Source organism: Oncorhynchus gorbuscha, linkage group LG08, assembly GCF_021184085.1.
Source record: "Oncorhynchus gorbuscha isolate QuinsamMale2020 ecotype Even-year linkage group LG08, OgorEven_v1.0, whole genome shotgun sequence".
In the NCBI taxonomy this organism is placed as follows: domain Eukaryota; kingdom Metazoa; phylum Chordata; class Actinopteri; order Salmoniformes; family Salmonidae; genus Oncorhynchus; species Oncorhynchus gorbuscha.
In genome coordinates this window covers 56,644,729-56,669,327 of record NC_060180.1, presented here as the reverse complement: position 1 = coordinate 56,669,327, position 24,599 = coordinate 56,644,729, and the positions used below count along the sequence as shown (strand labels likewise).

At 41.0% G+C, this 24,599-nt stretch overlaps 1 protein-coding gene across 1 annotated transcript; it reads left to right on the top strand.

Moving 5' to 3' along the window:
• The first annotated feature begins 5,190 nt into the window (after positions 1-5,190).
• On the top strand, positions 5,191-15,143 carry LOC124041870 (E3 ubiquitin-protein ligase COP1-like). The gene is made up of 20 exons (XM_046359956.1): positions 5,191-5,920; positions 6,216-6,275; positions 6,437-6,534; positions 6,770-6,834; positions 7,162-7,281; positions 7,689-7,757; positions 7,873-7,932; positions 8,142-8,233; positions 8,416-8,476; positions 8,742-8,856; positions 9,173-9,308; positions 10,290-10,433; positions 10,648-10,756; positions 11,146-11,227; positions 11,383-11,499; positions 11,644-11,761; positions 11,941-12,065; positions 12,335-12,495; positions 13,267-13,311; positions 14,227-15,143. Exons 1-20 carry the CDS (start codon positions 5,577-5,579, stop codon positions 14,242-14,244), a joined length of 2,139 nt encoding a protein of 712 aa, XP_046215912.1. The 5' UTR covers positions 5,191-5,576; the 3' UTR covers positions 14,245-15,143.
• The last annotated feature ends 9,456 nt before the right edge of the window (positions 15,144-24,599 follow it).

Here is a 24,599-nt window from a genome sequence, read left to right as displayed (position 1 = left end):
GGAAAAAGCTTGCAATCTGAAGAACACCATCCCAAACATGAAGCACGGGGGTAGCAGCATCATGTTGTGGGGCTGCTTTGCTGCAGGAGGGTGTGGTGCTCTTCACAAAATAGATGGCAACACGAGGAAGGAAAATTAGGTGGATATATTGAAGCAACATCTCAAGACATCAGTCAGGAAGTTAAAGCTTGGTTGCAAATGGGTCTTCCAAATGGACAATGATCACAAGCATACTTCCAAAGTTGTGGCTTAAGGACAACAAAGTCAAGGTATTGGAGTGGCCATCACAAGGCCCTGACCTCAATCCTATAGACAATTTGTGGGCACAACTGAAAAAGCATGCGTGAGCAAGGAGGCCTACAAACCCGACTCAGTTACACCAGCTCAGTAGGAATGGGCCAAAATTCACCCAACTTATTGTTGGAAGCTTGTGGAAGGCTACCTGAAACGTTTGACCCAAGTTAAACAATTTAAAGGCAATTCCACCAAATACTAATTGAGTGTATGTACGAGTTGTATGTATACAACTTTTTTCTCATAGCAGAACAATCTTGGGTCTATACAGTATTGTACTCATTTTCAGTACATGTGGTGGCTAAATTATGCCCTTTGAAAGTTTTATAAGGAGTTGTCAATTGACAGGGGCTACTCATCTATCTGTGATTGGCTGAATGACCAATACAAGACATTGGTAGTCATTACAGGTATCTGACCTATAGGAGCCTTGTCAGTTGGTGCTGGGGCTATCTGGACCGTATGAACAGAGTGGTACTGCAGTCTGTGTAGTCCATTAGGGTCCAGCTCAGGGATGCCCAGGGAACCCATCCTGGATGGGTTGGGGAGCTTGTCTGCAGAAAGAAATGGACAGACAAACAAAATATGAGCTGCACTACATCAGAACCACTTTGATATCTATACCATCATTTGCTAGATTGAAACGGAATATTCACTGCCCTCTCCCACCTTACCTTGTGATTATACTGTAGAATGCTGTGACAGAAAAAATATTAGTAAGTTGTAACCCAATCAACAGCCAAGGGTACATTTTCTATTTGGGGATAGAGCTGGGTGATATCTTTCACAGTTTTGATGGTATGCTGTTATTTGACAGTATTTCATGTTTTTTAAATAATAAAATATGCTTATGAGCAGTGCAGGGCCCTAGAGTTGCAAAACATAAATTATACGTCATTTCAATGGGAATTTCTCCATTCTGATTGTTTTACACTGTTCAATCCAACTTCAAACAAAAATAATTGACCGCATTTTCATACATTTCTGAAAAAAAGTTATGTATAGCACGTTTGACCCATAGCAGAACAATCTTAGGTCTATAGATCATTTTCACAATTTCAGAGTGGTATTTCGAACCTCAGTGTGGAAATAGCATCAAGAACAAAACAAACAGGAAAATCATGTTTTTAACTGCACTGGGCCTTTATTAATAGGTTATTCACCAAGTCATAATATAATGTTGCTTTGCAAACACAGCAAAACAAGTCGAAAAACCATTGAAATCAACAGTAAAGGGATAAAACATGTGTAGCAGGTGTGGGCTACTTGTTGTTGTGTGAGTAGTGTATGCATTCTGGCTGTTTGTTGTAAATAAGAATTGGTTACTTCAGAGAGGTATACGGTCTCTGTTGTGTTTCAAATGCTAATTATGGCAGGAAGAAGGACACAAGAACAACAATAAGGTAGTAATATTGTTTTTGTATGAGATGACGGAGAGTAGGTTCTATCTTGATGATGATTAAGTAACATAAACTTTAGTTTCTAAGCACCTTCTCACTTTATGCACTTTTGTACCTTTCACTTACTAAGCATCATGGTAAAAAAAAAATTGCACCTCTAGCCTCTGTTTTGGGATTTTCCCCAACCTTTTTAACAATAAAACATTGCTTGGCATGAATTTGCTACAATGATATTCAAAAATATCATAAATAGAGATAAATGAATGCACATACAAATCAGATAGGTTGTTTTGAAAGGGAAGGAACAGGGAAGGATAAACATTTGCCATGGTGGTCCATGAGAGAAACGAATGTATTCTACAAGATATCCAGTATTTTTCCTCTGCCTGAGTATGCCTTTTTCCATCTTAATTGAATTACACAGGGAACTGTTCATAAATCTGTTCCACAAGGGAAAACACTGGAAACATTATTTGCTGTGAATGCTGTGCAGGCCTACATGCACAATACTCCACTTTGACTGAATGAGAGTAGATATGGAAAAATAGGTAAACCAATTGCTTCTAATGTAAGAAAATAGATGAATGAATAAAGAGATTTTAGTATAAAGCGTGGATGGACAGAGATGGTTTGCTTGTCACGTGAATGAGCCTTGGTGAGGAGTGTGACAGAGGTGATCATGCCCTCTGCTGTGTGCTGTCAGAACTTCATGAGGCAGGTATGGTCACCACCACTAACTCCACAACTTGTCAAGACATATAGTGCCTTCAGAAAGTATTCATACCCCTTGACTTATTCCACATTTTATTGTGTTACAACCTGAATTCAAAATGTATTACATTTATTTTTTTCTCTCACACATTTACACACAATAACCCATAATGATAAAGTGGAGAAAAAAATGTCATGCATTTTTGCAAATGTATTGAAAATTAAATACAGAAATACATTTACATAAATGTTCACACCCCTGAGTCAATATATGTTAGAATCACCTTTGGCAGTGAATACAGCTATGAGTCTTTCTGGGTAAGTCTCTCAGAACTTTGCACACCTGGATTGTACAATATTTGCACATTTTTTAAATGATTCTGTCTAGTTTGTTGTTGATCATTGCTAGACAGCCATTTTCAAGTCTTGCCATAGATATTCAAGCCGAAGTCAAAACCGTAACTCGGCCACTCAGGAACATTCAATGTCATCTTGGTAAGCAACTCCAGTGTATATTTGGCCTTGAGTTTTAGGTTATTGTCCTGCTGAAAGGTACATTTGCCTCCCATTGTTTGTTGGAAAGTATACTGAACTAGGTTTTCCTCCCATAGTCCTTTCCGATGACACACATATCCATATATGCAGCCACCACTATTCTTGAAAATATGAAGAGTGGTACTCCGTGATGTGTTGTGTTGGATTTGACAAAATATACTGCATAACGCTTTGTATTCAGGACATTCAGGACAGTTCATTTTCTTTGCCACAATTGTATTGTGTACAGGCTTCCTTCTTTTCACTCTATCATTAAGGTTAGTATTATGGAGTAACTACAATGTTGTTGATTCATCCTCAGTTATCCTATCAACGCCATTAAACTCCGTAACAGTTTTAAAGTCATCTTTGGCCTCATGGTGAAATCCCTGCCTGGTTTCCTTACTCTCCGTAAACTGAGTTAGGTAAGATGCCTGTATATTTTGTTGACTGGGTGTATTGATACACCATTCAAATTGTAATTAATAACTTCACCATGGTCAAAGGGATATACAATGTCTGCTTTTTTTATACCCATGTACCAATCTGTGCCCTTCTTTGCGAGGCATTGGAAAACTTCTCCGGCCTTTGTGATTGAATCTGTGTTTGAAATTCATTACTTGACTGAGGGACCTTACAGGTACAGTAATTGTATGTTTGGGGTGCAGAGATGAGGTAGTCATTCAAACATACTTTTACATTTGTCATTTTAGTAATTTAGCAGACACTCTCATCCAGAACAATTTACATGAGCAATTAGGGTCAAGTGCCTTGCTCAAGGGCACATCAACCGATTTTCCACCTTTCGGTTACTGACCCAACTCTCTTAACCAATAGGCTACCTGTAACCATGTTAAACACTATTTGCACGCAGAGTGAGTCCATGCAATTTATTATGTGACTTTTTAAGCACATGTTTAATCCTGAACTTATTTAGGCTTGCCATAACAAATGGGTTGAATACTTATTGACTCAAGACATTTAAGCTTTTCATTTTTTATGAATTTGTCAACATGTCTATAAACATAATTCCACTTTTACATTATGGGGGTATTTTGTGGTATTTTGTATAGGCCAGTGACACAAAATCTCAATTTAATCCATTTGAAAAAGTAAAGGGGTGTGAATGCTTTCTCTAGGCACTGTCAATATCTAACCTTTGCAGATTTTTACAGACTGAATTTTGTGGAAAGTATATACAGTACCAGTCATAAGTTTGGACACACCTACTCATTCAAGGATTTTTCTTTATTTTTGCTAATTTCTACGTTGTGGAATAATAGTGAAGTCATCAACACTATTAAATAACACATGTGGAATCATGTAATAACCAGAACATTGTTAAACAAATCAAAATATATTTTATATTTGAGATTCTTCAAAGTAGCCACCCTTTGCCTTGATGAAAGCTTTGCACACTCTTGGCATTCTCTCAACCAGCTTCATGACCTGTAATGCATTTCAATTAACAGGTGTGCCTTGTTAAAAGTTAATTTATGGATTTTTTCCCCTTCTGAATGTGTTTGAGCCAATCAGTTGTGTTGTAACAAGGTAGGGGTGGTATACAGAAGATAGCTCTATTTGATAAAAGACCAAGTCCATATTATGACAAAAACAGCTCAAATAAGCAAAGAGAAATGACAGTCCATCCCTACTTTATGACATGAAAGTCAGTCAATGCGATTCATTTCAAGAACTTTGAAAGTTTCTTCAAGTGCAGTCACAAAAAACATCAAGCACTATAATGGAACTGGCTCTCATGAGGACCACCACAGGAAAGGAAGACCCAGTTACCTCTGCTGCAGAGGATACGTTCATTAGTTACCAGCCTCAGAAATTGCAGTCCAAATAAATGCTTCACAGAGTTCAAGGCAAAGGGGGGCTACTTTAAAGAATCTAAAATATATTTAGATTTGTTTAACACTTTTTTGGTTACTACATTATTCCATATGTGTTATTTCATGGTGTTGATTTATTCACAATTATTCTACAATGTAGAAAATAGTACAAATAAAGAAAAACCCTTGAATGAGTAGGTATGTCCAAAGTTATGACTGGTACTGTATGTATACCAAATAATACAAAGTCAATTACATACTTCACAAAAACACAATACTATCCTAGATGTAAGTACAAAACCTGATATAAATTATTTTATACATTTTGTTGCATCTCCTATTTTATTGGTGTGGGTGCATTCATTCAATGCAGGCAGGGTTCACCTTCGCAGCTATAACGCACTACTCCTGCGTAGTAGGGGGCAGTAATGAATCTTTGCCAGGAATGTGGGTTCGTTTTGTGTCAGACATCTGAGTAACCGAGGAGATCCAGGAGATGGTTTCTAATTCCCTGAACGTAGACAGACAGCGGTGAAGATTGTATAATTCTTGTGATTTTGTTATGGTCGACTTGTTGACAAAAGCGTACAATTTAATCTAAAGAAGTTAGATAACAGCGAGCCTGTGTGTATTCGTACATTGTTATTTTATCTTAGCTCACTAGCACATTAGCTGGTAAGCTAACATTAGCTAGCTAGCAAGCTAACTAGCTAACTAACTAAATTGCTGAGCCCGGATGCGGTGAACTACAACAAGACAAGTCTTTGGCCTTGGAAGAGTTGGGCATCAGGCTTGAATTATGTCAAGCAACCGTCAACAGCAAACTGGCGGTGGAACGGGGCCTGGAACAAGTAGCAGCAGTACCGGTGGCACTACCAATGCTAACGGTGCTACCAGCGTAGGCGGTAACGTCAGTACGAATGTGAATAATTCTTCAAATGTTGTGCCCTCACGGACTCTGGCTACAACTGGCGATGGGTTGCTCGTACCTGCAGCGGCTGTCCAGTCTCCAATAAGCTTAGCCACACTTAGCAGACCCAGTTCATCCTCTTCTGGCACCAGCAGAAAACGTCCTCTCCACCAAGCACCTCTCTACAATGGTCTCTTGAATTCATACGAAGATAAAAGCAACGATTTTGTGTGGTGAGTTTTCCTGCAAAATGCTAGCTACTTTGCGAACTTATTTAGCTAATTAGCTTGCTGACTAGGTTGCTAATTATATGTAGCTCGCTAGCTCAATTTGTGTGCATTCTTGTTTACAATGTCCGTTTGGCAGCTAGCTAGCCTGGTAGCTACAACAGCTCAGAAATGCATATCATTAAACCAGACTCATTGGTTATTCGCACTTATTTATTCTCACTTCAATAGTTGAACACTGTCAAAGTAAGGTTAATTTTCCTAATTAACCAAATTATGTTGCATTGCATTTTCTTTTCAGCCCGATCTGTTTTGAAATGATTGAGGAAGCACACATGACAAAATGTGGACACAGTTTCTGGTAAGCAAACTTGATGACATTGGCAAGGCTACAGTACACCCATTTAATTTCTATAGCTTTTAGTACCACTCATCAATATTAACTAGTTCCTTTGGTAACCTCCACCAATGCATCAATCATTTTTCCCTATGCTGGTTTTCCCATTTTATTTCTGTGTTCAGCTACAAGTGCATTCGCCAGAGTTTGGAGGACAGCAATAGGTGCCCAAAATGTAACTACATCATTGACAACGTGGATCAGCTCTATCCAAACTTTCTTGGTAGGTTTGTCTGCTGATATAGATTAGGTTTGAAAACAATGTCCTACATATGTTGGTGGCTGTGGTGTAGCTAGCTTCCCTACAGTCTTGTCACTGGCTTTGTCCCAAATGGCAAACTATTCCATATTTGGTGCACTATTTTTGTATGGGCCCTGGTCAAAAGTAATCTTTGAACTTTTCCAATACATCACTCTTCCTCAGTAGTAATTCTAACTCTTGTTTTGATTTGTTACAGTCAATGAACTCATTCTCAAACAAAAACAGAGATCAGATGAAAAACGGCTGAAGATGGACCATCCGGTAAGTGCTTCAGCTGATCAGGTCTCCTACACACACACACTTGCACAAGAAACCAGACCTGGGTCAAAAGTCACTACGAAATGCAGACAACATTATGGGCCAGTTTCTCAGACACAGATTTAGCCTGGTATTCAATTTAAAAGCAAGCTCAATGGAGACTGTTCATTGAAAAAGCTTCATAGTCCATGATTCTGCTTAGTCTGTCCAGGAAACTGCCATTAACTTTCCCCTAGCAATTGTTGTTGGTGTGTATGAGGTGAAGGAACCCAACAGTTAACCCAATATCCCAAAAGTACCTGCCTAATTGTATATTTCTCCTGTTTTTAGAATGGGTCAAGATGGCAAGTCTTTCAAGACGTCCTGGGCACAGACCAAGAGAACCTAGATCTTGCTAATGTCAACTTAATGCTGGAACTCCTTGTACAGAAAAAGAAACAGCTGGAAGCGGTATGCATATTTTGTTTAAGCACTATATATTTAACCAGCAGAAAATGAATGGTGGGCAGACAGCGGGACACTCACCCAATGTTAACTTTCATGCCTTTCCCTAACCTTTACCATAACCTCGCTGAAACTATACCACATTAACCATAACATAACCCCTTATCGAACCCAGGTGTGCATGCTCGTGCAGCGACCAGCAGCAAGGTATTTCTTCTCATGCGCTCCTTGCTGCAAAACCAATTGCCCTCTGGGACAAATAAAGTTGAAACTTGAACCCCCCCCAAAAAAATAACTGCAGATCAAATACACTTTCTTTTGTTTATTCATAACATTACATTTAATTAATCCTATTTAGTGACTTTGTAGTCATACCTTGATTGACCATTAACTCGGTCTGTTTATTCCCATAGGAATCACAAGCTGCTCAACGTCAGATCTTAATGGAATTCCTCAAAGAAGCAAGAAGAAATAAAAGAGAGGTGTGCCCCATATCTTTTTTGGATCTCATCTTATGTTTCAATATTTACTTACAGTAGTAATCTATGTTAGGAAATAACCATTAGTTATTGAGTGACATTGTGTTTTACCATTCAGCAACTGGAGCAGTTGCAGAAGGAGCTAAACTTTTTGGAGGAGGATATCAAGCGTGTTGAGGTAAAATAATATACATAACTAGCTATCCTAACATTTCTGTCCTCCTGAAATGGATTAGTAGTCAGAGGTCTGGTTTCCCTGACACAGATTAAGCCTAGTTCTGGACAAAAACACTTGTGTCCCAGAAAAACCACCCCAGAATGTTCAGAAATGCAGGTAAAGTCTGAGGAGTTTTCTTTTTTAAACTAAATACATTGTGCATTTTCTAGGAAATGAGTGGACTGTACTCACCAATGAGTGACATGGATCGTAACTTGGACAGCACTGTGCCCAATTTCGAGGCTCCCTCACCTGCACCTAGGTAAAACAAAATTCTGTCCTGTTCTTTAGTTGGTCTTGTGAAAGGACCAAAGTAATTATCTGACTCCGAATATACATTTGGGATCTTTGTATGAATTTCCTTTAAACGTTGTGAAAAGGTTGAGCTTTTAAAGGAGACACTGATATATATTTACGTTAACAAAAAAATTATTACCTTTACAGTAGTCTTATGGATTCGACAGAGTATCCGAGTCAACCACCAGGTTTTGGTGGAACTTCCCAGGTAAGTCTGACCCACTTTAGTTTTCTGAGCCATAGGTTGCATCCCTGTTCTCCACTTTTCTAGTCATGGATTTAAATGCATAGGATTGGTGTAAGCATTGGGTGGTGTGTTGTTTAATCCATGCAAGAAAGTGTATGAGTTTACACTTTGGGAGAAGGTTGGAGAATCGAGACACAGCCATTGTGAATCATTGATGTTGGTGGTTCAGGTTCACATTTTGCAGATGCATGTGTTTAGTGTCTGTGTCTTTTTTATTTTACCAAAGGGTAAGAGGCAAACATGGTACAACAGTACTCTGGCTTCACGTAGAAAGAGACTCACAGCGCACTTTGAAGATTTGGAGCAATGCTACTTCTCTAACCGAATGACCCGATTAACAGGTACCCTCTAGGTTTACGTTGACTTTTACTTTACCCAGAGAAGCCTTTTAAGTAATGTCCTTGTATTCCAAAACAGGAAGGGTGATGGCATCTTCCACAAATGACCGTAACAACAACCCTCTAGGTTGAACTTTTAGCTGTCTGAGCTGCATTATCTTGCAGAATCTATTTTAGGCTTGAGGCTCCTGCCCTCTGGGTGACTTGCATGGAGCTCGCAAGACATAATGACGATTCTGATAATAAACAACTAAAACATGGTTTACTTTCTAATGGTGTTCAGGGTTAGATATTTATTGTTTGTCATGTCTTGTTTTAGATGACAGCAGGAACCTAAATCAACTGGATGATTTCATGGAGTGTCTCTCAAAGTTCACACGGTACAACTCTGTGCGGCCGTTGGCGACCCTGTCTTATGCTAGTGATCTCTACAACGGCTCCAGTATTGTCTCTAGGTAATGTCAACCCTCAACTGTCAAACACAAAGCATTTGATGGCTTAGCTAATTATACTGAACAAAAATATAAATGCAACATGTAAAGTGTTGGTCCCATGTTTCATGAACAAACAAAGGAAAATGTCTGGGATTTTTTTACGCACATAAAAGGTTATTTCTCAAATGTTATGCACACATGTTTACATCCCTGTTGGTGATCATATCTTCTTTGCCAAGATAATCCATCAAGTTTTGGGGGAGCGTGCAATTGGTATGCTGACTGCAGGAATGTCCACCAGAGCTAATGCCAGAGATTTAAATGTTCATTTATCTACCATAAGCTGCCTCCAACGTCGTTTTAGAGGATTTGTCGGTATAACCGCAGGCCACGTGTAACCACGCCAGCCCAGGACCTCCACATCCGGCTCTATCTGTAATAAACCCCTTCTGTGGGGGAAAAACTCATTCTGATTGGATGGGCCTGGCTCCCAAATGGGAGATCCATAGATTAGGACCTAATGAATTTATTTAAAATGGAACTGATTTCTTTCTATGAACTGTAACTCAGTAAAATCTTTGAAATTGTTGCATGTTGCGTTTATTTTTTTGTTAGATTTAGCACCATCCTAATGGTTAGTATCCAATTTGACCTACAGAGAGCGCTCTTGTATCACAATACATCTTCCAGTTGCTACCAGAGTGTAGCCGAAGGCCCCACGGTGTCTGTTGCTAGCTCTATCTCTTACCTACCGCTATCTCTATGGAAAAGTACTAATGCAATCTGATGGGAGACTTAGTGTGGTTCACAGTTGGTGCCTCATTCCCTATATAGTGCTGGTCAAAAGTAGTGCACTCTATAGGGAATAGGGGGCCATTTAAGATGCTACCATGCTTCTTTTGAAATAATGCTTCATTGCACGCAACTAAATTCACCATTGTTACTTGTTTGATGCAACTTCTTATTGGCTATTGAGGTTGTTTTGCGCTCTTGTCTCTGCAGCATTGAATTTGACCGTGACTGTGATTACTTTGCCATCGCTGGCGTCACCAAGAAAATCAAGGTGTTTGAGTATGGAACAGTGATCCAGGATGCTGTGGACATTCATTACCCTGTCAATGAAATGACGTGCAACTCCAAAATCAGGTGACCTTTCAACCTGTCTTAATGTTGAGAATTACCATCTCTATTACAATAGAAATGATACACTTAAACAATGTTCATTACCTTAGTGGGTTCCCTATTCTGGGGATTGTTTTAAATGTTCTAGATTTTATGGATCTAGGATATTCATTAATCCTCATAGAAACATGGAAGAACACGTCTTGGTTCTTACATCCCCATGTGTTTTGTATTTCAGCTGTATCAGCTGGAGCAGCTACCACAAGAATCTGTTGGCTAGCAGCGACTACGAGGGAACAGTCATCCTGTGGGATGGTTTCACTGGCCAAAGGTCAAAGGTCTATCAGGTATGCACCTGGCGCGCTCATTCCCCGAGGTTCCCCCCTTTCAAATACAACTACCGTACTCTAATACAATGGAACAAACAAACCACAGCTGTGGAGATTGTTGCTGCTAAGGCCTCCTACTATACCCAGAAGCTTTTACCTTTGTTTGATTTTCTTTGGACACTACACTCAATCCATTACTAAATGGAAACAGACACTTTTGCAGATGCACTGTATGAAATACATATTTCATCCACTCTGTCTTCAAAGTAAACCTTTGCTAAAGTATGTACCCCAGTATTCTTGGGCTAGTGAGATTTTAGCTGTGGTGGAATTTACACTGCTCTATAGATGGAAATCTATTCCGTTATAAAATTTATGTTTGTTTCACACCTGTGATGTTCCTCCAGGAGCATGAGAAAAGATGTTGGAGTGTCGATTTCAACCTCATGGATCCCAAGCTTCTAGCCTCTGGTTCTGATGATGCGAAAGGTAATGTTGAAGCGATGCAGCTGTTTGTTTGCACTTCTCCCAAGGTCCTAATAAACAAGATGCCTGCTGGGCTTAAAGGGAACATATTGCTAGTCTCAACATCTCTGGTGTTTTGTTATTGATCTAGGATTGCATCTGGTTTTTGTTTCTTTCAGTGAAGTTATGGTCTACCAACCTTGATAATTCAGTCGCCAGCATCGAGGCCAAAGCAAATGTGTGCTGTGTAAAGTTCAGTCCCACGTCGAGGTATCACCTTGCTTTTGGATGTGCGGGTAGGTTGATCTGTGATGCTACTTCTTCTTCCAAACCTCTTCCAAGGTCTTGATTTGGGTGAAGGATGAGTTGAAACATGCATTGCACTTTGTAAAAAAATGCTTTAAAGATTTTACTACTGTCATTTTGTGTTTTTCTCCCAGACCACTGTGTCCACTACTACGACCTCCGCAACACTAAACAGCCCATCATGGTGTTCAAAGGCCACAGGAAAGCTGTGTCCTACGCTAAGTTTGTCAACGGAGAGGAAATTGTATCTGCGTAAGTTAACTCAATCAAATTACGTTCAGAGATGTCACACTTTACATTTGACCATATTGTAAATGTTCCCCAAAATGTCACAGCATTTTCCTATTAGGGCCCTGATATGATAATTACTACCATATTTGGTAGTCGTAGTGCATGTTCTGCTGACATAGTTACTCTTCTGTATCACACAGCTCAACAGACAGCCAGCTAAAGCTGTGGAATGTAAACAAGCCCCACTGCTTGCGCTCATTCAAGGGCCACATCAATGAGAAGAACTTTGTTGGCCTTGCCTCCAATGGGGACTATGTTGCGTGTGGTAAGTGGGACCTCATTGGCAGCATCCTGTGTGGTGCTGGAAAAGTCCTTCAGTGGATGTGAAAATGCTTTTACTCAGATTGACACAATCAGATTGACATTCGTATATGGCTTTAGAGTTAATGTGTTTGGGGACAGTATTGATTGACCAGTTGTGGATGTGTTCAGTTTAAGAATGCATTTTGGGTGCTTTCAAATGTAGTGAGTACTTTGATATGATGATCTGATAAACTGCCAGATTTTGGAGGTCAATCATTCTTCTCTCTGCAGGAAGTGAGAACAACTCACTTTATCTCTACTACAAGGGGCTGTCCAAGACACTGCTGACATTCAAGTTTGACACTGTGAAGAGTGTGTTGGATAAAGACAAGAAAGAGGATGACACCAACGAGTTTGTCAGTGCCGTATGCTGGAGAGCTATGCCTGACGGGGTGAGTGTGAGAACTGTGTGTCAGTCAGATCAGTGGGGATTCATGTCTGATACCCTCTTTATATGTCTGCGTTATGGTTACGACTCTCGAAATGGCTGCAAACACAATTTTCTGACGACAAATGCCTCTCTTGTGACTTTAATAATGGTCCCAGTCTAGGGTCTATAAGAAACTAGGGCGTTCCTCCAGGCAGAAGGACACCACTGTCCAGTGGAGCATGTTATTACTCTCTCACACAAGGACAAGTAACTGCCACACAAGAATGGCTCAAAACACAAACAGTTTGGTCTAAGATAATGTTCATAATCCCACACGCATCAACCCACCTACAATATCCATGGTTGGTAAATAGAAAAACACAGGGTTGAAATACCAAATTAACCACCTTTTGGAAAAACCCTGATGAAGGCTATCGGTTGAAACATGTTGGTTTCAACAATAATGAAGCATTTTAATAACGACCTCTCCAACAGTAGCTGAATTTCCTCTTCAGTTTGTTCCTTAATTCATGGACATTGTTTGGTGAGTGAGGTAGCAACATCGTTCCTTTCTCTAACCAGCATAGCTCAGCTAAAAAAAATGTTTTTTAAATCCACCAAATGAGAAGTTAATTACCAGATATCATTTGAATGTTATGGATACATTTATACAGACTCTTTAAGGCCACATTTGTCATTTAGTAAAAGCATAATCAAGAAATTGAATAATAATGCTGTCAATCAACCATGAGCACTAATTTAACAGTTTCATGGTTTGTGTCCTCTCTTGTAGGAGTCCAATGTGCTGATTGCTGCAAACAGTCAAGGAACAATCAAGGTTTGTTTTTGTGATTGTATTTTACTCGGCCCAGTTTCCCAATAGTGATGAACTTAAGCTTACGAGTGTTGAAGGCAGCTGAAGATATAACATGAGTTTCCCAAAACACCATGCAGAGAGAACAGTGACTGCTCGAACATTTTTCATTTGAACTATAATTTTATAATGCATTGCTTGTTTGTATCAATTGCAAAGACATTGGCAACATTTGTTAACTTGGTTCTGAAATTATTGGCAGTCACAGAGCGATGGATAACAAAGAGATGGACCATCTCGGATATTTAACGATGCTCCTGCCAAGGTTCTTAGCCTTAAGATGCTTTTGGGAAGCCGAGCCCTGGACTCTGCTAATGTATTTAGCATTGTCTTTCTCTGGTCTGGGAACTCACGGGTTGAAGTTCTCCGTCACTACTACGGATTTCTGTCATATGGATTCTAGAGAGGTCGTTTTTGAGATCAGTGTCGATCCGCAATAATCATATCTGGGGAGAGGGGTGGTTTAGAGATGACATTGCCTAATACAGAAGAACAAAATATATTTCCTGTTTTGTACTCTATTGCTCCTCTTTGACATAAACTTCCCATCAAACCAACTCCTGAATGCCCTACTTGAAGTTTGTCTAAAAACCACTGTTTTGACTTACAGTCATGTGTGCATACATTCCTTTGGGTGGTCCGGGGGATTGAACCCACTACCCTGCGTTACAAGCGCCATGCTCTACCAACTTACTGTATGTGTACTTGGGTTATCATTTTTCACAGGTAAATTGTAAAAAATCACTGGAGGACGTCATTAAGTTGGTCATTGGATTTTTTTTGGAGTGGCTGCGGGAAGTATCAGGTTTTTCAGCCTAAGAAAAATGTAGGCTACATTGTTTATTCTTTCTGCTCACCTGTATTTTTCTTTCTCTATAGGTACTTGAGCTTGTTTAAGGTCCATCAGATCTCATCAAAGCCTCTGGAAATTACGGCTCCATTTCTTTCATGGCCAGTCCCTGGATTGGAGCGTATAGTTTCTTGGTCGAATAGAAACTTTGCAATTCTAGATCTGAGGAGCTGACCAGATTGGGAGAATGAATAAAACCAAAGTCCTTTGATTTTAATGAGCAAGAACTTTGGAAAAGACTTTGTGTACATCATACACTAGGATTGTGGATGTATGTATGGTAATTCAGAATGAGATTGAGGGCTTTTCTGCACAAAAGTAGAAGATTAATCTTTTGAAAGCCTCTTTGAATAAAGTTAATGACTAATAGAACATCTCTTAACATGATTTGAAATTGAATGGAAATGTTATTTTTAATAAACTTGTTAAGTGTATTTCATAAGAGGTACATCCCGCAAGAAGGCCAAAGCACAAAACAAAAATAAAATGCAAAATGACTCATTGTATGAATTCATTTTCAACCCAATGTATACATCTGTCATCCTTTTCAATAGTCTTTGGTTTACCCCTGTGTTTGATGTTTGAACCAATGGCAACATCTTTTAACTGGACTTGTTTTCATTCTGCAATCAAGCTTTCAGTGGCATGGCTTAGAGTCAAGAATTTTGAGTTTGAAAATGCAACGGAAGATTGACTAATGACTCCGAGACATTTCACTCATGTTACAGTATATTTTTCTTTTGTCATTGAACATGTATTTGATAATACAAATCCTGTCTCCAAAATACTTTCATTTTGTATTAAATCATGATACATGTTGCAACCAGAACACGTCCAACACATGAAATCAAGTAGATTTGCTAGAATGCCAAGATGTACCTATTTTCTGAGAAACAACCAAGAGATGTTCTGTATTTGTATACCTAAATAAATTATTTGCAGAGAACTTTGTCTTTGCATTGAGTTATTCTTGGTTTAAAAAGGAGGAACGTAAGACTGAAAGTGAGTAGTCTAATGTTCCCTGACTTTCACAGTTGCGTCTTATCTTGATTACTTTATCTTCACAGTTTGTACGGGACCACATCCTTGAACAATCAAGTTAACATTAGTTATTTGCAGGGCTGTTTTCATTGTCACCTTGAGTTCCTGTATAATTATTATATACAGAAAAACAATTTTCTGTTTCATCCTACTTTGACTCTAATTCATTATTTGTACGTGTTTAGTTATACCCCTCAATTCCCATGGCTTGTAACTTAAATTATTAACTGAGTGAGCAGCTTCTTTCTTTTGCTGGTATAAGAGTCAGCAATTGTCAGTTATCAGGTGATTAACTTATGTAACACATGTCTATCCCTTTTATCAGATGTTTTTCGATTTTTCCACCATTCCACTCCAGCACAGCTCCTTTAGATCAATTTTCTCCCCATGCAGCACCATGGTAACAGTCACCCTCCTCTCTTACTGCAACCCTATAGAGTGGACTTACTGCAATCCTTTAAAGTGGACCGTGTGCCTGAAGATGCTCCTCAGGAGTCCATGTAGCACTGCCTCTCTGGGTGAGCTTACAGCATCCCTCGGAGTCACAGCCTGAGAACATCATTATATTCCATCTTAGGGAGAGAAAATAGGACCCAGCTGCCAATCACACCATCTCTCATCTCTTTCTCAATCCAGCAGACTTTGTTGACATAAACTACTTACATTGTCAAAGTACACAAAAGTATGTGGACACCCCTTCAAATGAGTGGATTCAGCTATTTCAGCCACACATGTTGCTCAGGTGTATAAAATTGAGCGCACAGTCATGCAATCTTCTTAGACAAACATTGGCAGTAGAATGGCTTTACTGAAGAGTGCGGTGACTTTCAACGTGGCACCGTCATAGGATGCCACCTTTCTAACAAGTAATTTGTTTAAATTTCTGCCCTGCTTGAGCTGCCCCGGTCAAATATAAGTGCTGTTATTGTGAAGTGGAAACGTCTAGGAGCAGCAATGGCTCAGCCGTGAAGAGGTAAACCACACAAGCTCACATAACGGGACTGCCGAGTGCGGAAGCGTGTAGTGAGTAAAAATTGTCTGTCCTCGGTTGCAGCACTCACTACATGAGTTCCAAACTGCCTCTGAAAGCAATGTCAGCACAAGAACTGTTCGTCTGGAGCTTCATGAATTGGGCTTCCATTGCCAAGCAGCCGCACACAAGCATAAGATCACCATGCGCAATGCCAAGCGTCGGCTGGAGTGGTGGAAAGTTCGCCGACATTGGACTCTGGAGCAGTGGAAACGCGTTATCTGGAGTAATTAATCACGCCTCACCATCTGCCAGTCTGACAGAGGAATCTGGGTTTGGCGGATGCCAGGGGAACGCTACCTACCCAAATGCATAGTGCCAACTGTAAAGTTTGGTGGAGGAGGAATAATGGTCTGGGGCTGTTTTTCATGGTTCGGGGTAGGCCCCTTAGTTCCAGTGAAGGATCATTTTAATGCTGCAGCATACAAAGACATTCTAGACGATACTGTTGCTCCAAAATTGTGGCAAAAGTTTGGGGAAGGCCCTTTCCTGTTTCAGTATGACAATGCTGAAGGCCTAATCACCCAACATCAGTGCCCGACCTCACTAATGCTTTTGTGGCTGAATGGGAGCAAGTCCCTGCAGCAATGCTCCAGCATCTAGTGGAAAGCCTTCCCAGATGATTGGAGACTGTTATAGCAGCAAAGGGGGGACCAACTCCATATTAATGCCCATGATTATTGAATGACATGTTTGACGAGTAGGTGTCCACATACTTTTGGTAATGTATTGTATAACAACAATGATGGGACCAACATCAATAAGGCATCAATAATAATAGTATATCAATAATAATAATAAATTAAAGCAATAGTAGTAGGCCACATGGCATGGTATGAAAGCCAAAACAAAATGGCAAATATTATTGAGATTACATTGGTAATAGTTGTCCCTCAGGTTGTCAGGAGGCATATTTTGGCTTTTCATCCAATAAATATTAAAAATGTTCTTAATCTTTTAGTTGAAAATGGTTTGTACTGAATAATAATTTTGAGAAAGAAAGATTCTCTTAGGTCTGATTATTTGTCCCAGTGTAATTGGAGATGCAGCTATGTTTCTACGTCTCCCCGGGGGCAGAGTGAGCACTGCCTGCCCTCTTTGTCCAAGTTTGCCTGTGACGACCGGTCTCTATGGCCAGGCTGTGCTCACTTTACTTTTTATTATAGATGTATAGATGTTCTGCCTGTACAAGCACCACCTGGACTGGACACAGCTAGATAAACTTGTGTCTTTGAGAAGATCAGGGAGTTTTGTGACAAAGAGGCTGTAGGCAACACATGCCCTGCACCAAAGTCAAGCGCAGAAACAGGCTCTCTGGATATTTATTTTTTACCTTTATTTAACTAGGCAAATCAGTTAAGAACAAATTCTTATTTTCAATGACGACCTAGGAACAGTGGGTTAACTGCCTGTTCAGGGGCAGAACGACAGATTTGTACCGTGTCAGCTCGGGGGTTTGAACTTGCAACCTTCCAGTACTAGTCCAACACTCTAACCACTAGGCTACCCTGCTGGAATTGGCTTTTGGGGGTGACTAGTGAAATATACCTGCTGGAGCGCGTGCTACAGGTGGGTGCTGTTATGGTGACTAGTGAGCTGAGATAAGGTAGGGCTTTACCTAGACTTATAGATGACCTGGAGCCAGTGGGTTTGGCGATGAATATGAAGCGAGGGCCAGCCAACGAGAGCATACAGGTCACAGTGGTGGGTGTGTATACGGGGCTTTGGTGACAAAATTGATGGCACTGTGATAGACTGCATCCAATTTTCTGAGTAGCGTGTTTGAGGCTATTTTGTAAATGACATCACCGAAGTCGAGGATCGGCAGGATAGTCAGTTTAAGAGGGTATGTTAAGCAGCATGAGTGAAGGATGCTGAAGAGCATGCATTTAGTTTTACATGGATTTAAGAACAGTTGGAGTCCACGGAAGGAGAGTTGTATGGCATTGAAGCTCGTCTGGAGGCTAGTTAACACAGTGTCCAAAGAAGGACCAGAAGTATACAGAATGGTGTCATCTGCATAGAGGTGGATCAGAGAATCACCAGCAGCAAGAGAGACATCATTGATGTATACAGAGGAAAGAGTCAGCCTGAGAATTGAACCCTGTGGCACCCCCATAGAGACTGCCAGAGGTCCGGACAACAGGCCCTCTGATTTGACACACTGAACTCTGTCTGAGAAGTAGTTGGTGAACCAGGCGAGGCAGTAATTTGAGGCACCAAGGCTGTTGAGTCTGCTGATAAGAATGTGATGATTGACAGAGTCAAAAGCCTTGGCCAGGTTGTTGAATACAGCTGTCCCTGAAGAGGGGGATGACCGCGGCAGCTTTCCAAACTTTGGGGATCTCAGACTATACGAAAGAGAGGTTGAACAGGCAAGTAATAAGGGTTGCAGCAATTTCAACAGATCATTTTAGAAAGAGAGGGTCCAGATTCTCTAGCCCGGCAGATTTGTAGGGGTTCAGATTTTGCAGCTCTTTCAGAACATCTGCTATCTGGATTTGGGTGAAGGAGAAATGGGGGAGGCTTGGGCAAGTTGCTGTGGGGAGCGCAGGGCTGTTGACCGGGGTAGGGGTAGCCAGGTGGAAAGCATGCCAGTTGTAGAGAAATGCTTATTGAAATTCTCGATTATAGTGGATTTATCGGTGGTAACAGTGTTTCCTAGCCTCAGTGCAGTGGGTAGGTGGGAGGAGGAGTACTTATTCTCCATGAACTATACAGTGTCCCAGAACTTTTTGGAGTTTGTGCTACAGGATGCAATTTTCTGTTTGAAAAAAATATCCTTTGCTTTCCTAATTGCCTGTGTATATTGGTTCTTAACTTCTCTGAAAAGTTGCATATCGCGGGGACTATTCGATGCTAATGCAATACGCCACAGGATGTTTTTGTGCTGGTCAAGGGCAGTCAGGTGTGGAGTGAACCAAGGGCTATATCTGTTCCTGGTTCTAAATTTTTTGAATGGGGCATGCTTATTTAAGATGGTGAGGAAAGCGCATTTAAAGAATAACCAGGCATGCTATACTGATGGAATGAGGTCAATATCCTTCCAGGATATCCGGGCCATGTCGATTAGAAAAGCCTGCTCACTGAAGTGTTTTAGGGAGCATTTGACAGTGATGAGGGGTGGTCGTTTGACCGCAATCCCATTACGGACGCAGGCAATGAGGCAGTGATCGTTGAGATCCTGGTTGAAGACAGCAGAGGTGTATTTGGAGGGCAGGTTGGTTAGGATAATATCTATGAGGGTGCCCGTGTTTACGGATTTGGGGTTGTACCTGGTAGGTTCATTGATACTTTGTGTGAGATTGAGGGCATCACGCTTAGATTGTAGGATGGCCAGGATGTTAAGCATGTCCCAGTTTAGGTCACCTAACACCACAAGCTCTGAAGATAGATTCACATATGGTGTCTAGGGCACAGCTGGGGGCAGAAGGTGGTCGATAGTAAGCGGCAACGGTGAGAGACTTGTGAGACTTGTGTTAACGGTAAGAGAATTGTTTGGGCACAGACCTGGATAGTAAGACAGAACTCTGCAGGCTATCTCTCCTTTGGCAGTTCTATCTTTTCGGAAAATGTTATAGTTACGGTTGGTCATTTCAGGGTTTTTGGTGGCCTTGCTAAACCAGGATTCAGACACGGCTAGGACATCCGTGCTAAAGCAGTGAATAAAACAAACTTAGAGAGGAGGCTTCTAATGTTAACATGCATGAAACCAAGGCTTTTACATATGTTACATAAGTTAACACATGAGATTGCCTGGGGAATGGAAGTGGAGCTAGGCACTGCAGGTCCTGGATTAACCTCTACATCACCAGAGGAACAGAGGAGGAGAAGGATAAGGGTAAGGCTAAAGGCTTTAAGAACTGGTTGTCTGTTACGTTCGGAACAGAGAGTAAAAGAAACAGGTTTTTGGGCGCGGTAGAATAGATTCAAGGCATAATGTACAGACAAAGGTAGGGTAGGATGTGAATATAGTGGCAGTAAACCTGAGTGATGATGAGAGAAGTATTGTCTCTAGAGACACTATTTAAACCAGGTGACGTCACCGCTTGTGTGGGAGGTGGAACAAAAGGGTTAGCTAAGGAATATTGAGCAGGGCTCTACAGTGAAAAAAGAAAATAATCACTAACCAAAACATCAATGGACAAGGCATATTGACATTAGGGAGAGGCATGCATAGCTGAGTGATCATAGGGTCCAGTGAGTAAATAGGCAGGCTGGAGACACGGCAATTCAGACAGCTAGCGGGCTGGGGATAGCAGGCTAGCAGAAGGGCCTCAGAGAGACTTCGCGACGGAAGAAGTTGTAGCCCCCTCGTGCGGTTACGTCGGCAGACCAGTCGTGATGGATCAGCAGGGCTCTGTGTAGTAAAAGGGTCAAGGCCAATTGGCAAAATAGGTATAGTAGCCCAAGAAATTGGCTGATGGACCTCTTCAGCTAACAGCTCGATATGCCCTAGACAGCTAGCGGGCTGCGGCTAGCAGGCTAGCAGATGGAGATTCAGGTGACGCCACGATGGAGGAGCCTGTTGAAAAAAAACCTTGGGCGAAATACATAGGTAGTTCAGTTGTGATGAATCAGTGGGGCTCCGTATTGGCAGTAAAATGGGTCCATGCCTCAGGACCCATGCCTCAGGACTAACTGGCATGTTGACTCCTTGCTGTCCCCTGTCCACCTGGCAGAGCTGCTGCTCCAGTTTCAACTGTTCTGCCTGCGGCTATGGAACCCTGACCTGTTCACCAGATGTGCTACCCAGACCTGCTGTTTTCAACTCTCTAGAGACAGCAGGAGCAGTAGAGATACTCTCAATGATTGGCTATGAAAAGCCAACTGACATTTACTCCTGAGGTGCTGACTTGTTGCACCCTCGACAACTACTGTGATTATTATTATTTGACCATGCTGGTCATTTATGAACATTTGAACATCTTGACCATGTTCTGTTATAATCTCCACCCGGCACAGCCAGAAGAGGACTGGCTACCCCTCATAGCCTGGTTCCTCTCTAGGTTTCTTCCTAGGTTTTGGCACTTCTAGGGAGTTTTTCCTAGCCACCGTGCTTCTACACCTGCATTGCTTGCTGTTTGGGGCTTTAGGCTGGGTTTCTGTACAGCACTGTGATATATCAGCTGATGTAAGAAGGGCTATATAAATACATTTGATTTGATTTGATTCAGCTAGCCGGGAGATGGGCCTATCATAGGCAAGCTCCAGGGTAATTGGTGCTTGCTTCGGGACAGAGACGTTAGCCAGGAGTAGCCACTCGGATAGCAGCGATGAACTAGGTGAAAAGTTTCATAGCGTGTGGTAGTATTCCGGAGATATGGAGAAGAAGAAGTCCGATATGCTCTGGGTTGAATCGCGCTGTGCAGACTGGCAGGAGTTGTCCGGACTAAAGGTTAGCTGATAACCGCTAGAAGTGGCTAGCTGACAACTAGCTAGTAGCTAGTTAACTGGCTAGCTTCTGTTGGGGGTTCCGGTTCTAAAGTAAAGAAAATAGCAGATCCATACCACATTGGGTGAGACGGATTGCAGGAGAGTATGTTGAAATTAAGAAAAATATGAAAACAAATATGTGCGAAGAAAAAAGTATATATATTTTTTTTAAGTATTCAAATGTATACAAGGGACATGATAAGACGAAGACAAAGACGCCTGACTGCTATGCCATCTTGGATTGACTGCTATGCCATCACTGAGTCTGTACCTACCTCAGTTTTTTATCCATCACAGTGGTCAGATAGTCTGCCACCAAGTACTGTCTTTTTAGAGCCAAATAGCATTGAAGTTTACTTACTTACTTACTTTATTTTTTTTTTTAAATAATTTGGTTGGGCCAGGTTTTCTGAGTGCTGTCCTGAGCTCTATGGGATTGGACTGTTTTCTTGTTTTATCTCTCGACATTGTAGGGCTGTGATTAAATGTTTCGGGGTTGCTTGTTTTTAGATGGTTGTTTTCAGTTTGAATAAGGAGGGGGTATTGATCCAATTCTGCTCTACATGCGTTATTTGGAGTTTTTCTTTGCACTTGCAACACGTTTGCAAAACTCTGCAATGCAGTATTTCGATTGGATGCTTGTCCCATTTGATAAATTCATTATTTGAGCGTGGACCCCATACTTCACTACCATATAGAGCAATTGGTTCAAAAACTGAATGGAACATTTTGAGCCAGATTCTAATTGGAATTTCGATTTCAATGTTCCTTTTAATGGCATAGAATGCCCTTCTTGCTTTGTCTCTCAGCTCATTCACAGCCATGCGACAGCTACCTGTGTTGCTGATATTTAGATACGTGTAGTTTTTGGTGTGTTCCGATAGAACTATGTCCAAATAGAAGTTATATTTGTGATCCAGATCTCCTAACCTCTTTTGGAATATAATTATATGAGTTTCTTTAGGTTAACTGTCAGAGCCCAAGTCTGACAGAAGCTGTGCAGATGATCGAGCTTCTGCTGACCAGGTGCTGCAGATTCTTCTAATGTTTTTGCCAATTCATTAATGTAGATGTTAAATGGTGTTGGACTAATTGAGTAGCCCCGTTTCACTCCACGTACCTGAGAGAAGAAGTCTGTTAGCTTGTTGCCAATTTTAACCACACATTTGTTTTTAGTGTACATTGATTTAAAAACATAATATGGTTTCCCTCCAATACCGCTTTATATTAGTTTATAAAAAATACCTTTTGAATTAAGTGCTTTCTTGAAGTCTACAAAACATGAGTAGATTTTGCCTTTGTTTTGGTTGACTTGTTTGTCCATTAGAGTGTGGAGGGTATAAATGTGGTCTGTTGTGGTAATTCGGTAAAAATCCATTCTGGCTTCTTTTCAGGACATTGTGTTCATTAAGGAAATTAGTCTGGTTAACGCAATTTTTTATATATTGGTGTGATCAATCCTTGGTTCCAAGTCTAATGTTGAAGAGTTTGAGTATAGCTGAATTTGTGGTCTGTATATTTGATCATTTCATTTAAAATACCATCAGCACTACAGGCCTTTTTGTGTTGTAGAGTGCATAGAGTTTCCAATAATCCTTGTTCTGAAATTGGGCTATACACAGTGTTGTGGTAGTCTTTGAACGCTGATTCAGGGATTTATCATTTGCCTTGTATATCTTTTTGTTCTGTACTCTTTGTTATATTGCTTTATAACTATTTTGGATAGCCAATTCCTCATGATGTGGCTTGTTTAATTTATTCCAATTCTCCCAGAAGTGGTTTGATTCTATGGATTCCTCAATTACATCCAGCTGATTTCTAATGTGCTGTTCTGTTTTTGTTATTAGGGCGTGTTTGTATTGCTTCAGTGTTCCTCCATAATGAATGGGTCTATATTTGTTGCCTGGATCTCTGTGCTTTTTATTAGATATACTTCTCAATAACGTTGTTGGATGTGTGCAATCTTATCAAACCATTTTACATGATCTATTATTTAAGGTTGGCTCTTGTGTTTCTTTAGATTAGCCCAGGAGGATCATTTAAAAAAATGGAGTTTATGTTCCAAATGGCCATTTACACCTTTATTGCTGTAGGAGAATGTTAAGGATAAAAAGTTGTCCAGTAGTGATTATAGTTTTTGGTACCTAATTGCTTTTTGGTAGATTTCTGTACTGTTTGCACTCCATCTATAGACCTTTTTAGTAGCTTGTAATTTATTGGGCCGTGATGCTTCATGGTTGGGTTCTGCTCTTCTCAGAAACACTGTGATTTTACTTTGGTCTGAGAGAGGTCTGGATGGGCTGACTGTGAAGGCTCTAAGAGACTCTATGTACAGACCCAGCGTTCGACAGAGATGCAGGAGCTGTCCTCCATTTTTTTTCTCACTTTGTCATAGTTGTTTCTGGGGTGGTATATGGGGAGGGAAAGGTTGTCGCTTTCCGGCAGGTGTTTATCCCATGACTGTTAATAGTGTCTGGTTTGTCTGCTTTTCTAGCATTCAGGTCTCCACAGACCAGTATGTTGCCTTGGGCTTGAAAGTGACTAATCTCCTCCTCTAGAATGGAGAAACTCCCTCTCGTTGAAGTGACTCTATGGGGGGAACGTATGTGGAACAGAGGAAGTCGTTTTTATTTGGGGCGTGCAGCAGACAGCAGGCAGGGCTGGGGAGGCCTGGTTGGATGGGATGGGCTCATCTGCTGTGTGAGTGCAGGTCACATGCTGTACCCCCTGTTCTCCTTCTCTCCTGCAGCCTGCCCTCTGTTCTCTCCTGCAGTCTGCCCTCTGTTCTCCTTCTCTCCTGCAGCCTGCCCTCTGTTCTCCTTCTCTCATGCAGCCTGCCCTCTGTTCTCTCCTGCAGTCTGCCCTCTGTTCTCCTTCTCTCCTGCAGCCTGTCCT